The sequence below is a fragment of the Salvelinus alpinus genome, chromosome 19 (genome assembly GCF_045679555.1).
Source record: "Salvelinus alpinus chromosome 19, SLU_Salpinus.1, whole genome shotgun sequence".
Classification (NCBI taxonomy): Eukaryota; Metazoa; Chordata; class Actinopteri; order Salmoniformes; family Salmonidae; genus Salvelinus; species Salvelinus alpinus.
The window spans coordinates 28,574,704-28,589,209 of record NC_092104.1 but is presented as its reverse complement, the minus strand read 5'-3'; the positions used below and the strand labels follow the sequence as shown (position 1 = coordinate 28,589,209).

The 14,506-nt window shown below is 41.8% G+C and overlaps 1 protein-coding gene across 2 annotated transcripts in view; it reads right to left on the bottom strand.

The window, feature by feature from the left end:
* Positions 1-7,854: 7,854 nt before the first annotated feature.
* The window catches only part of LOC139545238 (single-stranded DNA-binding protein 2), a 119,998-nt gene continuing 113,346 nt past the window's right edge, over positions 7,855-14,506 (bottom strand). For both annotated transcript variants that reach the window (XM_071352791.1, XM_071352790.1), the window contains exons 14-17: positions 14,413-14,491; positions 12,783-12,811; positions 12,446-12,544; positions 7,855-10,831 (exon numbers count right to left, since the gene is read on the bottom strand). In XM_071352791.1, the coding sequence (XP_071208892.1) occupies positions 10,802-10,831; positions 12,446-12,544; positions 12,783-12,811; positions 14,413-14,491 (237 nt within the window). In that variant the 3' untranslated portion in view covers positions 7,855-10,801. The remainder of the gene's footprint in view (positions 10,832-12,445; positions 12,545-12,782; positions 12,812-14,412; positions 14,492-14,506) is intronic.

Genomic DNA, 14,506 nt, shown 5'->3' with positions numbered 1-14,506 from the left:
CGTGAGATTTTGAGTGAAAACCTCCTTCCATCAGCAAGGGCATTGAAGATGAAACGTGGCTGGGTCTTTCAGCATGACAATGATCCCAAATACACCACCCGGGCAACGAAGGAGTGGCTTCGTAAGAAGCATTTCAAGGTCCTGGAGTGGCCTAGCCAGTCTCCAGATCTCAACCCCATAGAAAATCTTTGGAGGGAGTTGAAAGTCCGTGTTGCCCAGCAACAGCCCCAAAACATCACTGCTCTAGAGGAGATCTCCATGGAGGAATGGGCCAAAATACCAGCAACAGTGTGTGAAAACCTTGTGAAGACTTACAGAAAACGTTTGACCTCTGTCATTGCCAACAAAGGGTATATAACAAAGTATTGAGATAAACTTTTGTTATTGACCAAATACTTATTTTCCACCATAATTTGAAAATAAATTCATAAAAAATCCTACAATGTGATTTTCTGGATTTTTTCCCTCATTTTGTCTGTCATAGTTGAAATGTACCTATGATGAAAATTACAGGCCTCTCATCTTTTTAAGTGGGAGAACTTGCACAATTGGTGGCTGACTAAATACTTTTTTGCCCCACTGTATAGTGTATATATTTATACTCCGGACATTGCTCGTCCTAATATTTCCATATTTCTTAATTCCAATCAAATTGTATTTGTCACATGCGCCGAATATATATATATATATATATATATATATAGGTGTAGACCTTACAGTGAAATGCTTACTTACAAGCCCCTAACCAACAATGCAGGTAAAAAAAATATGAATAAGAATAAGAAATAAAAGTAACAAGTAGTTAAAGAGCAGCAGTAAAAAAACAATAGCGAGACTATATACAGGGGGTACTGGTACAGAGTCAATGTGCAGGGGTACAGGTTAGTCGAGGTAATTGAGGTAATATGTACATTTAGGTAGAATTATTAAAGTGACTATGCATAGATAATAACAGAGTAGCAGTGGCGTAAGGGGGGCAATGCAAATAGTCTGGGTAGCCATTTGATTAGGTGTTCAGGAGTCTTTTGGATTGGGGGTAGAAGCTGTTTAGAAGCCTCTTGGACCTAGACTTGGCGCTCAGGTACCGCTTGCCGTGCGGTAGCAGAGAGAACAGTCTTTGACTAGGGTGGCTGGAGTCTTTGACAATTTTTTGTGCCTTCCTCTGACACCACCTGATATAGAGGTCCTGGATGGCAGGAAGCTTGGCCCCGGTGATGTTCTTGGCTGTACGCACTACCCTCTGTAGTGCCTTGCGGTCGGAGGCCAAGCAGTTGCCATACCAGGCAGTGATGCAACCAGTCAGGATGCTCTCGATGGTGCAGCTGTAAAACCTTTTGAGGATCTAAACCTTTTGTCGTGCCCTCTTCACGACTGTCTTGGTGTGCTTGGACCATGTTAGTTTTTTGGTGATGTGAACGCCAAGGAACTTGATGCTCTAAACCTGCTCCACTACAGCCCCGTCGATGAGAATGGGGGCGTGCTCAGTCCTCCTTTTCCTGTAGTCCACAATCATCTCCTTGGTCTTGATCACGTTGAGGGAGAGGTTGTTGTCCTGGCACCACACGGCCAGGTCTCTGACCTCCTCCCTATAGGCTGTTGGTGATCAGGCCTACCACTGTTGTGTCATCAGCAAACTTAATGATGGTGTTGGAATCGTGCCTGGCCGTGCGGTCATGAGTGAACAGGGAGTTATAGGAGGGGACTGAGCACGCACCCCTGAGGGGCCCCTGTGTTGAGGATCAGCGTGGCTGATGTGTTGCTACCTACCAATACCACCTGGTGGCGGCCCGTCAGGAAGTCCGGGATCCAGTTGCAGAGGGAGGTGTTTAGTCCCAGGGTCCTTAGCTTATTAATGAGCTTTGAGGGCACTATGGTGTTGAACGCTGAGCTGTAGTCAATGAATGGCATTCTCAAATAGGTGTTCCTTTTGTCCAGGTGGGAAAGGGCAGTGTGGAGTGCAATAGAGATTACATCATCTGTGGATCTGTTAGGGCGGTATGCAAATTGGAGTGGGTCTAGGGTTTCTGGGATAATGGTGTTGATGTGAGCCATGACCAGCCTTTCAAAGCACTTTATGGCTACAGACGTGAGTACTACAGGTCGGTAGTCATTTAGGACAGGTTACCTTAGTGTTCTTGGGCACAGGGTCTGCTTAAAACATGTTGGTATTATAGACTCAGACAGGGAGAGGTTGAAAATGTCAGTGAAGACACTTGCCAGTTGGTCAGTGCATGCTCGCAGTACACGTCCTGGTAATCCGTTTGGCCCTGCGGCCTTGTGAATGTTGACCTGTTTAAAGGTCTTACTCAAATCGGCTGTGGAGAGCGTGGTCACACAGTCGTCCGGAACAGCTGGTGCTCTCATGCATGTTTCAGTGTTACTTGCCTCGAAGCGAGCATAGAAGTACTTTAGCTCGTCTGGTAGGCTCGTGTCACTGGGCAGCTCTCGTCTGTGCTTCCCTATGTAGTCTGTAATGGTTTGCAAGCCCTGCCACATCCGACGAGCATCGGAGCCGGTGTAGTACGATTCAATCTTAGTCCGGTATTGACACTGCCTGTTTGATGTTTGGTCAGAGGGCATAGCGGGATTTCTTATAAGCTTCCGGGTTAGAGTCCCGCTCCTTGAAAGCGGCAGCTCTAGCCTTTAGCTCAGTGCGGATGTTGCCTGTAATCCATAGCTTCTGGTTGGGGTATGTACATACGGTCACTGTGGGGACGACCTTATTGAGGAAGCCAATGACTGATGTGGTGTACTCCTCAATGCCATAGGAAGAATCCCTGAACATATTCCAGTCTGTGCTAGCAAAGCAGTCCTGTAGCTTAGCATCTGCTTCATCTGACCACTTTTTTATTGACCGAGTCACTGGTGCTTCCTGCTTAAATATTTGCTTGTCACTTAGAAATGTCCTTGTTTTACAAAGAAAAGGAACAAAAAAATTGTCCATTAAGAAAACATCAAATTGATCAGAAATACAGTGTAGACATTGTTAATGTTGTAAATGACTATTTAGCTGGAAACGGCTTATTTTTCTAATGGAATATCTACAGTTGAAGTCGGAAGTTTACATACACCTTAGCCAAATACATGTCAACTCAGTTGTTCACAATTCCTAACATTTAATCCTAGTAAAAATTCCCTGTCTTAGGTCAGTTAGGATCACCACTTGATTTTAAGAATGTGTAATGTCAGAATAATAGTAGAGAGAATTACTTATTTCAGCTTTTATTTCTTTCATCACATTCCCAGTGGCTCATAAGTTTACATACACTCAAATAGTATTTGGTAGCATTGCCTTTAAAACATTTAGGGTAGCCTTCCACAAGCTTCCCACAATACGCTGGGTGAATTTTGGCCCATTCATCCTGACAGAGCTGGTGTAACTGTGTCAGGTTTGTAGGCCTCCTTGCTCGCACACGCTTTTTCAGTTCTGCCCACAAATTTTCTATAGGATTGAAGTCAGGGCTTTGTGATGGCCACTCCAATACCTTAACTTTGTTGTCCTTAAGCCATTTTGCCACAACTTTGGAAGAATGCTTGGGGTCATTGTCCATTTGCGACCAAGCTTTAACTTCCTGACTGATGTCTTGAGATGTTGCTTCAATATATCCACATAATTTTCCTCCCTCATGATGCCATCTATTTTGTGAAGTGCACCAGTCCCTCCTGCAGCAAAGCACCCCCACAACATGATGCTGCCACCCCCGTGCTTCACGGTTGGGATGGTGTTCTTCGGCTTGCAAGCCTCCTCCTTTTTCCTCCAAACATAACAATGGTCATTATGACTAAACAGTTCTATTATTGTTTCATCAGACCAGAGGACATTTCTCCAAAAACTACGATCTTTGTCCAACGTGCGTTGGAAACTGTAGTCTGGCTTTTTTATGGCAGTTTTGGAGCAGTGGCTTCTTCCTTGCTGAGCGGCCTTTCAGGTTATGTCGATATAAGACTCGTTTTAATGAGGATATAGATACTTTTGTACCTGTTTCCTCCAGCATCTTCACAAGATCCTTTGCTGTTGTTCTGGGATTGATTTGCACTTTTCGCACCAAAGTAGGTTCACCTCTAGGAGACAGAACGCGTCTTCTTCCTGAGCGGTATGACGGCTGCATGGTCCCATGGTGTTTATACTTGCGTACTATTGTTTGTACAGATGAACGTGGTAGCTTCAGGCGTTTGGAAATTGTTCCCAAGGACGAACCAGACTTGTGGAGATCTACAATTATTTTTCTGAGGTCTTGGCTGATTTATTTAGATTTTCCCATGATGTCAAGCAAAGAGGCACTGAGTTTGAAGGTAGGCCTTGAAATACATCCACAGGTACACCTCCAATTGACTCAAATTATGTTAATTAGCCTATCAGAAGCTTCTAAAGCCATGACATAATTTTCTGGAATTTTCAAAGCTGTTTAAAGGCACAGTCAACTTAGTGTATGAAAACTTCTGACAAACTGGAATTGTGATACAGTGAATTATAAGTGAAATAATCTGTGTGTAAACAATTGTTGGAAAAATTACTTGGGTCATGCACAAAGTAGATGTCCTAACCAACTTGCCAAAACTATAGTTTGTTCACAAGAAATTTGTGGAGTGGTTGATAAACAAGTTTTAATGACTCCAACCTAAGTTTATGTAAACTTCCGACTTCAACTGTACATTGGCGTACAGTATGGTTCCCAATTAGAGGCAGCTGATGTTCGTTGTCTCTAATTGGGGATCATATTTAGGAAGCCCTTTCTCCCACCTGCTTTGTGGGATATTGTTTTGTGCATGTTGCACCACTGATGTCACGATTCGTTGTTTGTTTAGTTTGGAAGTTTCGCTTTATTAAAAGATGTGGAACTTTAATCACGCTGCGCCTTGGTCCGTCCATTTTCACGAACGTGACAATTATCCCCCTACCTACATGTACAAATTACCCCGACAAATCTGTACCCCCGCACACTGACTCGGTACCCCCTGTATATAGCCTCATTATTGTTATTTTTAAAGAATTTTTGACTTTAGTTCATTTGGTAAATATTTTCTTAACTCTTCATGAACTGCACTGTTGGATAAGGGCTTGTAAGTAAGCAATTCATGGTAAGGTCTACACTTGTTGTATTCGGTGCATGTGACAAATAAAGTTTGCTTTGATTAATACACCCAGTCACTACAAAGATACAGGCGTCCTTCCCAACTCAGTTGCTGGAAAGGAAAGAAAACGCTCAGGAATTTCACCATGAGGCCAGTGGTAACTTTAAAACAGTTATAGAATTGAATGGTTACTCCACAATATTAACCTAAATGACAGAGTGAAAAGAAGGAAGCCTGTACACAATACAAATATTCCTAAACATGCATCCTGTTTGAGATAAGGCACTAAAGTAAAACTGCAAAAAAATAGGTGAATAAATTAACTTTATGTCCTGAAAACAAAATGTTATGTTTGGGGAAAATCCAACACATCACTGAGTACCGCTCTCCATATTTTCAAGCATGGTGGTGGCTGCATCATGTTATGGGTGTGCTTGTCATCAGCAATTACTATGGAGGTTTTTAGGATAAAAAGAAATGGAGTAGAACTAAGCACAGGAAAAATCCTAGAGCAAACCTGGTTCAGTCTGCTTTTCCAACAGACACTGGGAGACAAATTCACCATTCAGCAGGACAATAATCTGAAACACAAGGCCAAATATACAATGGAGTTGTTTTCCAAGACGACGTTGAATGTTCCTGAGTGGCCTAGTTACAGTTTTGACTTAAATTGTCTTGAAAATCTATGGCAAGACTTGAAAATGTCTGTCTAGCAATGTTCAACAAACAACTTGACAAAGCTTGAAGAATTTTAAAAATAATAATGTGAAAGTATTGTACAATCTAGGTGTGCATAGCTCTTAGAGACTTACCAAAGGTGATTCTAACATGCATTGACTCAGGGGTGTGAATACCTATGTCATTTAATTTTCAATAAATTTGCAAACATTTCTAAAACATGTTTTCACTTTGTTATTATGGGGTATTGTGTGTAGATATTTAATCAATGTTTAATTCAAGCTGTAACATAACCAAATGTGGAATAAGTCAAGGGCTATGAATACTTTCTGAAGGCACTGTACATGTTGGGTTCACGTCTCCAACTAAACCAAAAATAAAAGTTAAAGAATAGGATTAAGCCAGTGGCTCAGATGAAACTATCCAAGCATTAGATATCTTTTAAATTGTAATATTTGTCTGCATTGTCAACCAAACACAATTCAATAATCTTTTGTAATACAGTAAATAGCCTGAAGTTAAGGCTATTTTACAAACTAATGTATTTATTCAACCTTAAAATGAGTAACACATCCATGACCACATTTTACAGGTCTGTGCAGGTCTTCACAATTTCTATAATAATCTGCACAGAATCTTGAACAGCATTGATCACTTGCACTATGTACTTTTAATGTAATCTCAACTGCAATCCATGTCATTTGGTTGTTCGATTAGATGAAGCATAGGGAAATACATTAAGTTGTTGTATAAATACAAAATATCTGACATATACTGAACAAAAATATAAACACAACATGCAACAATTTCAAAGATTTTACTGAGTTATAGTTCATATAAGGAAATCAGTCAATTGAAATACATTCATTAGGCCCTAATCTATGGATTTCACATGACTGGAAATACAGATATGTGTAAGGACAAACGCTGGGAGACGAGATGCAAGTACAGGGCATGAACATTTAATAAATGGACATGAAACAGAACACGGACAGCGTCTGGACAGCGGAAACAAAACGACAAAACGATAATGATGACATTGGGATCAAACTGAGGAAAAGACAGATATAGAGGGGGCAATCAACAAAGTGAAGGAGTCCAGGTGATTCCAATGAAGCGCTGATGTGCGTAATGATAGTGACAGGTGTGAGTAATGATGGGCCGCCTGGTGCCCTCCAGCGCCGGGGAGCGGGAGCAGGCGTGACAGATATGCATCTGTTGGTCACAGAAACTGTACCTTTAAAAACAGTTAAGGGCATGGATCAGAAAACCAGTCAGTATCTTGTGTGACCACCATTTGCAGAACGACATCTACATCGCATAGAGTTGATCAGGCTGTTGATTGTGGCCTGTGGAATGTTGTTCCACTCCTCTTCAATGGCTGTGCAAAGTTGGATATTGGCGGGAACTGGAACAGGCTGTCGTACACGTCAATCCAGAGCATCCCAAACATGCTCAATCGGTGACGTTTGGTGAGCATGCATGTCATGGAAGAACTGGGACATTTTCAGCTTCCAGGAATTATGTACAGATCCTTGCGACATGGGGCCGTGCATTATCATGCAGAAACATGAGGTGATGGCGGCGGATGAATGGCACGACAATGGGCCTCAGGATCTCGTCACGGTATCTCTGTGTGTTCAAATTGCCATTGATAAAATGCAATTGTGTTCATTGTCCGTAGCTTATGCCTGCCCATACCATAACCCCGCCACCATGGGGCACTCTGTTCACAACGCAAATCTCTCACCCACACAAAGCCATACACGTGGTCTGTGGTTGTGAGGCTCGTTGGATGTACTACTAAATTCTTTAAAACAACGTTGGAGGAGGCTTGTGGTAGAGATATTAACATTCAATTCTCTGGCAACAGCTCTGGTGGACACTCCTGCAGTCAGCACTTGAAGCATCTGTGGCATTGTTGTGTGACAAAACTGCCCATTTTAGTGGCCTATTGTCCCCAGCACAAGGTGCACCTGTGTAATGATCATGCTGTTTAATCAGCTTCTTGATATGCCACACCTGTCAGGTGGACGGATTATCTTGGCAAAGGAGAAATGTAACTAACAGGGATGTAAACAAAATTGTGCACAACATTTGAAAGAAATAAGCATTTTGATCTTTTATTTCAGCTCATGAAAAATGGGACCAAAACTTTACATGTTGCATTTATACTTTTGTTCAGTGTAGTATTCCCATTTCAACTTTGTTGTGCTTTTAAATGCTTGAAAGCGCAGTAATAACACATTTAGATGACAACTAAACCACAAATCTGACATTGTTTTCCCATTGTAATTTGGTTGTGTTTTAGATGATTAAGATCATAGTGATAGCACATTGGTAAATTCAACAAACTTCTCTCTTTTTGAGTGGGTGATTAAAGGTTGAAATCTCACTGATCAATGTCAACCAAATATTACCCAAATTTCCACATTGAAATTATGTGGTGTGCCCAGTGGGCATAGCCTACACAAACACATACAGTACACATACAGACAAGGAATCAACATTTTGAATGAGAGAAGATCAGCTTTATACCAGCATATTCAAAACCCATGTAGTACTTCTATTTCTATGTATTTACAAAACATAACACAAGATTTTAAAAAAAGAAAGAAAATTAACACGTCACAAATGGAAACAAACATAACCAAAATTTGGAATAAAACATGTAGAACGTTCAAATTTACAAATGCATCTTTCAGTATTTACATTTGTGACTTTGAACTAACATGAAAACAAAAGGCTCTGTACTGGTGTCCTCTAGTTCACCATCCCCCTCTCTCTTTCTCTCTTTCTGTCCATTTGTAAGATAATATACATAAAACATAGAGGAGATAGATTTGTGAGCTTTACAGGGATACGTATGGGAGGGAGTAGTAAAATCCACCTCTAAATAATATCGTAATAATCTAACATGGACTAAGGATTAGGTTTAAAACAATATGAAATACACCTACAGTATTTCACCTCCACACAAACTCTCCAAAATACATTAAGATCACAGTTTGTCCGGATGACAATAATAAATTAAGAGAATGATTTAACTCCGTGTTTTTAAAGGCTCTGTGCAGTCAAACTAGATTTTTTATTTTTGACCATTTAAATGGTTAAATATTGAAGTAAGGTACTTAATTGTTACCCAGAAATGATTTGATATTGAGATAAAAATGACTGCATTGGACCTTTAAGAATACCTTCACACAAACCCTCTACAACCATTGTCAACCATTGCTGCAGTTTTTGTCTTCCTTTTTTCATTCAATCAAAATATTTTTTGATATTTGTAAAGCGCTTTTCATTATACAGAATAATCTCAAAGTGCATACAATTTAAAAGAAACTAATTGACACAAGACATGGCAACTGACACAATTAACCCAGATAATGCTACAAGGGACAAGGACACCAAGGAACACAGCTATCAACAGAAAGCCTTCCTACAGAGAAAGGTCTTTAGGCCCGTTTTAAAGGAGCCCAGAGTCTGTGGTGCCTTCAGGTGGTCATGGAGGGCATTCCAGAGTCTGGGGGGCGGTCAAACTAAAAGCCTGATCCCCATGGAGCGGAGCTTGGTCCTGGGGGCGTGGAGGAACAGGCTATCGCTTGACCTGCGGGTGGGGTTATGGAGGGAGAGCAGTTATTTGAGATAAGCAGGAGGGTTTTGAATTCAAACCGGGATGAGATGGGGAGCCAGTGCAGAGATGATGGGATGGTGTTTCCGCACTCTCATCAGGATCGTGGCAGCGTTGTTCTGGGTATATTGGAGCCTCGGGTGACTCCTGCCAGGGATCCCGATGAAGTGTTTTGCAGTAGTCCAGCCTTGAGGAGATAAAGGCATGGGTGAGCTTCTCTGCGTTAGTCTGAGTGAGGGTGAGAGTTTGGCAATGTTCTTGAGGTGATAGAATGACGCTTGGCTTTACAAAGTTGTTTGATCTGGCTGTCAAAGGTCTGGGAGGAATCAAGCTTTACACCCAGATTGTAAATTAAGGGGGAGAGAGGGATGTTCTGTCCTGCAACGGTCAGGTGTGTTTTTAGTGAGTGCTGGACCTGGTGGGGGGTGCCAACAAGTAGAGCCTCGGTTTTGCTGCTGTTCACTTGAAGGAAGTTTTGCTTTATCCATGCCCTTATCTCCTCAAGGCAGGTGTTAAAAAAATCTACAGTTTTGCATTAATTGAACAATCATAACAGATTGCATCATTTTGAAAAGGCAGAAAACCAACCACTTGAATTCTCTCTGTTCTCTTCATGTCAGATGTGTAATCGTTAGATTGGTGAATCTCTGTTTTGTAGGTGTTGATGTTCCTGGTCAAGACATAGATACAAAAATGATATCTGCATTTATGTCTCATATCTAATTCACAATTGTCTCTCTCTCTCTGTGCAGTCAACATAGCACATCAAATCCAAGTGTATGGAGTTGAAAATAAAATAAGAGCTCTTGGTGAATGTTCACTGTGGGACCAAGATCTCAAATCACTGAAGCTGTCGCCCAGTTCCAGTCCCACATAGGCTTTATCCCAGGTTGGTGTGTATCCAATGAGAATGAAGTTGACATCTCAATATAATTAATCCAAATCATAGACTGTGGTTTCCATCATGTCCATCATATCTCAAGACATAACAACTGCAGGTGGGGAGACAGGCCAGAAAGCTATCCTCTCGAATTTCTTTACACTTGAAGGTTTTCAGTTTCTTTTCCACAAGATGGTGGAGCATGGTACATATTTCTGTGTTAACAGACTTAGCACAACTGAGAGTGTGCAGTGACATACATTTATAAATATTCAGAGATGTTTTATTTCAGTTCCTTAATACAGTCTCTGATGGTAGGTGTTGATGAACAAAGCAGGTCACAAATGTAAAATGGGGAGGAAACAGAAAAGAAGAAGAGGCCAAACACAGATAGAGAGGCCAAGGGGAGAATGAGGCCTGGGTCCACTGTCCTGGAGAGATGTCACAGAGAGGAAGAGCCACTGAGCTTAGATGACATCACATCCTGTCTCTGTGCGTTCCACCAATCCACACCACTAACTGACCAGCTGGCGGAGCCTTCACACACTCATGGTCATGTTTGGAGAATACTGCAGAGAGAAACAGAGAGACACAGAGGGGTTTATGGAAATATTATCAATACATAATCATTTAGTGGGTTCTTATATTTGTCATATTTCACACGTGAAATGTAATATGCATTTTTGAATTGGAAATGTTTTTTTTGCATATCTCAACTCTCCCTGAGTGCCCCTGAACAAGGCAGTTAACCCACTGTTCCTAGGCTTTCATTGTAAATAAGAATTTGTTATTAACCGACTTGCCTAGTTAAATAAAGGTTCAATAAAAAACATTTTTTTAAATGTAGGGTTAAGTGCCTTGCTCAAGGGCACATTGACACATTTCTCACCTTATTGGCGCTGGGATTTGAACAAACAACCTTTTGGTTAATGGTCCAACGTTCTAACCGCTAGGCTAACTGCCGCCAAACGCACATCAATACCCCTATGAAGCCAAACGCACATAATGTATCGACTTCACTTCCACGGTTTGTAAAGTTCAGGCAACTGCTTGATGATTGCCCATTGAACCAGGTGTGAATGCTCTCGGGGACTAACCTACCCAACCATTTTAAATAAAATGGGAGATCCTGTTGATGGCCCATCAGCAGGTAGTTAAATATGCTCAGTTGAGAGTCGGTGAGAGGGTTGTGCCTGCATGAGTAGTATGTATAATCTTTTACATATTAGTGTAGGTTAACAGCAAGGATAAACCGATATCACAAGATGCCTTGCTCATATCGATATCAAAGGATAACAATATCATACCGAATGATCGATATTGGTGCCTGCCACCAGTGTGAACAAATAGAGCACACACACTGAAATGCCCCTACACATACCTGAGGTGGTTGGTGAAACATTGTGTTGGTATGTATTGGAGAATTTCAGTGTTTAGGCCATCATTATTATCAACACCATACACTAACAATATATAATTAGTAGTGATGGGTTCTGACTTCTAAACTTTGAAAATATGAAATATCCTTATGTAACTGAGGGAGAGAGAGGAATGTAGAACATTTACATTCTGTCAGAACATGTTATTGTTAGACATCAGGGATCCTATGAGGAGGAGTGAAGAGATGAAGTGGAAGAACAGATATCACTAAAGTTTTGCCTAGCAATAAAGATGTCATGTTTAGATGGAAGGAGGATACTTTCTAGGGAGTTTTTCTTAGCCACCGTGCTTCTACACCTGCATTGCTTGCTGTTTGGGGTTTTAGGCTGGGTTTCTGTACAGCATTTTGAGATATCAGCTGATGTAAGAAGGGCTTTATAAATACATTTGATTTGATTCACCCAAATTGGGGTCTATATACTTGTGCTAGTGGAAACATGTCTTTGTCAGTTCAGCTGTCCGACCCTTTGGGTGAATAAATGTGGTTGGAGCTTTTATAGTTGTCCATCAGTTTTTACCCTGTTATTTAGAACCTAACAGTAGGCTTTAGTGACAGTTGGTCAAAAATTTGAATCTTTAGGCCTACTGCTAGAAAATGTACCAATAGTCCTAATTTAATGTGTTTATGGCACTTTGAATAACCTCACAGTTAATCAGTCAGAGTTATACTGTACAAAACAGTCTTCTACGTACAGATATTCTACCAATAACACGTGTCAGTGAGGTTGTGGGTATGAACTCACGCTCTCGTTCTGAAAGGGGTTGAGGAAGTTGCCACCCATCTCTCCATCCTCTCTGGGGGTCCCCGGCTGGTTACTCAGACTCAGGTTACCAGGTGAGTTCTAATCAAGACCAACCATAAAACACAGAAATATCATCTATCAAATATCTATACATACCATACTATACTATATAGGGCAGATGATCCATTAACGGTAGTACCAATATTTCAACCACATACAAATACAGGCTAATCACTACAACGTGTTGTGAAACACTTAATTCTGTCTGAGAATTGATTGACAGATATGAGTGACGCTGGTGACTGATGGTTTGGGTTGGGTTGGAGTCTTCTCTTACCTTGGGGAGGCTGTCCATGTCTCCAGACCCTGGGTGTTTGATAGAGAGAGGGTCAAATCAAATTTTATTTGTCACATACACATGGTTAGCAGATGTTAATGCGAGTGTTGCGAAATGCTTGTGCTTCTAGTTCCGACAATGCAGTAATAACCAATGAATAATCTAACCTAACAATTCCACAACTACTACCTTATACACACAAGTGTAAAGGGATAAAGAATATGTACATAAAGATATATGAATGAGTGATGGTACAGAACGGCATAGGCAAGATGCAGTAGATGGTATAGAGTACAGTATATACATATGAGATGAGTAATGTAGGGTATATAAACATAAAGTGGCATGGTTTAAAGTGGCTGGTGATACATATATTACATAAAGATGGCAAGATGCAGTAGATGATATAGAGTACAGTATATACATATACATATGAGATGAGTAATGTAGGGTATGTAAACATTATATTAAGTGGCATTGTTTAAAGTGGCTAGTGATACTTTTTTACATACATTTCCATCAATTCCCATTATTAAAGTGGCTGGAGTTGAGTCAGTATGTTGGCAGCAGCCACTCGATGTTAGTGGTGGCTGTTTAACAGTCTGATGGCCTTGAGATAGAAGCTGTTTTTCAGTCTCTCGGTCCCTGCTTTGATGCACCTGTACTGACCTCGCCTTCTGGATGATAGCGGGGTGAACAGGCAGTGGCTCGGGTGGTTGTTGTCCTTGATGATTGTTATGGCCTTCCTGTGACATCGGGTGGTGTAGGTGTCCTGGAGGGCAGGTAGTTTGCCCCCGGTGATGCGTTGTGCAGACCTCACTACCCTCTGGAGAGCCTTACGGTTGTGGGCGGAGCAGTTGCCGTACCAGGCGGTGATACAGCCCGACAGGATGCTCTCGATTGTGCATCTGTAGAAGTTTGTGAGTGCTTTTGGTGACAAGCCGAATTTCTTCAGCCTCCTGAGGTTGAAGAGGCGCTGCTGCGCCTTCTTCACAATGCTGTCTGTGTGGGTGGACCAATTCAGTTTGTCCGTGATGTGTACGCCGAGGAACTTAAAACGTACTACCCTCTCCACTCTTCACAACGCTGTCTGTGTGGGTGGACCAATTCAGTTTGTCCGTGATGTGTATGCCGAGGAACTTAAAACTTACTACCCTCTCCACTACTGTCCCGTCGTTGTGGATAGAGGGGTGCTCCCTCTGCTGTTTCCTGAAGTCCACAATCATCTCCTTTGTTTTGTTGACGTTGAGTGTGAGGTTATTTTCCTGACACCACACTCCGAGGGCCCTCACCTCCTCTCCCTGTAGGCCGTCTCGTTGTTGTTGGTAATCAAGCCTACCACTGTAGTGTCGTCCGCAAACTTGATGATTGAGTTGGAGGCGTGCATGGCCACGCAGTCGTGGGTGAACAGGGAGTACAGGAGAGGGCTCAGAACGCACCCTTGTGGGGCCCCAGTGTTGAGGATCAGCGGGGTGGAGATGTTGTTACCTACCCTCACCACCTGAACATTTTTTGAAGGACATTACTACTATACAGTCCAGCAAACACAAACGTGCTCTTCACAAGACTAGTGTAGTGAGTTAAGAACAAGCTCAAAGCGTACGTGCGTGTGTATGTTTGTAAGTGTTACCTAGCGACCCGTTCATGTGATGTGGCTCCATTCCTGCCATTCCTCCCATTGGACCGTCTGCACCTGGACCCATTGGGAACTGAGGAACAAACAC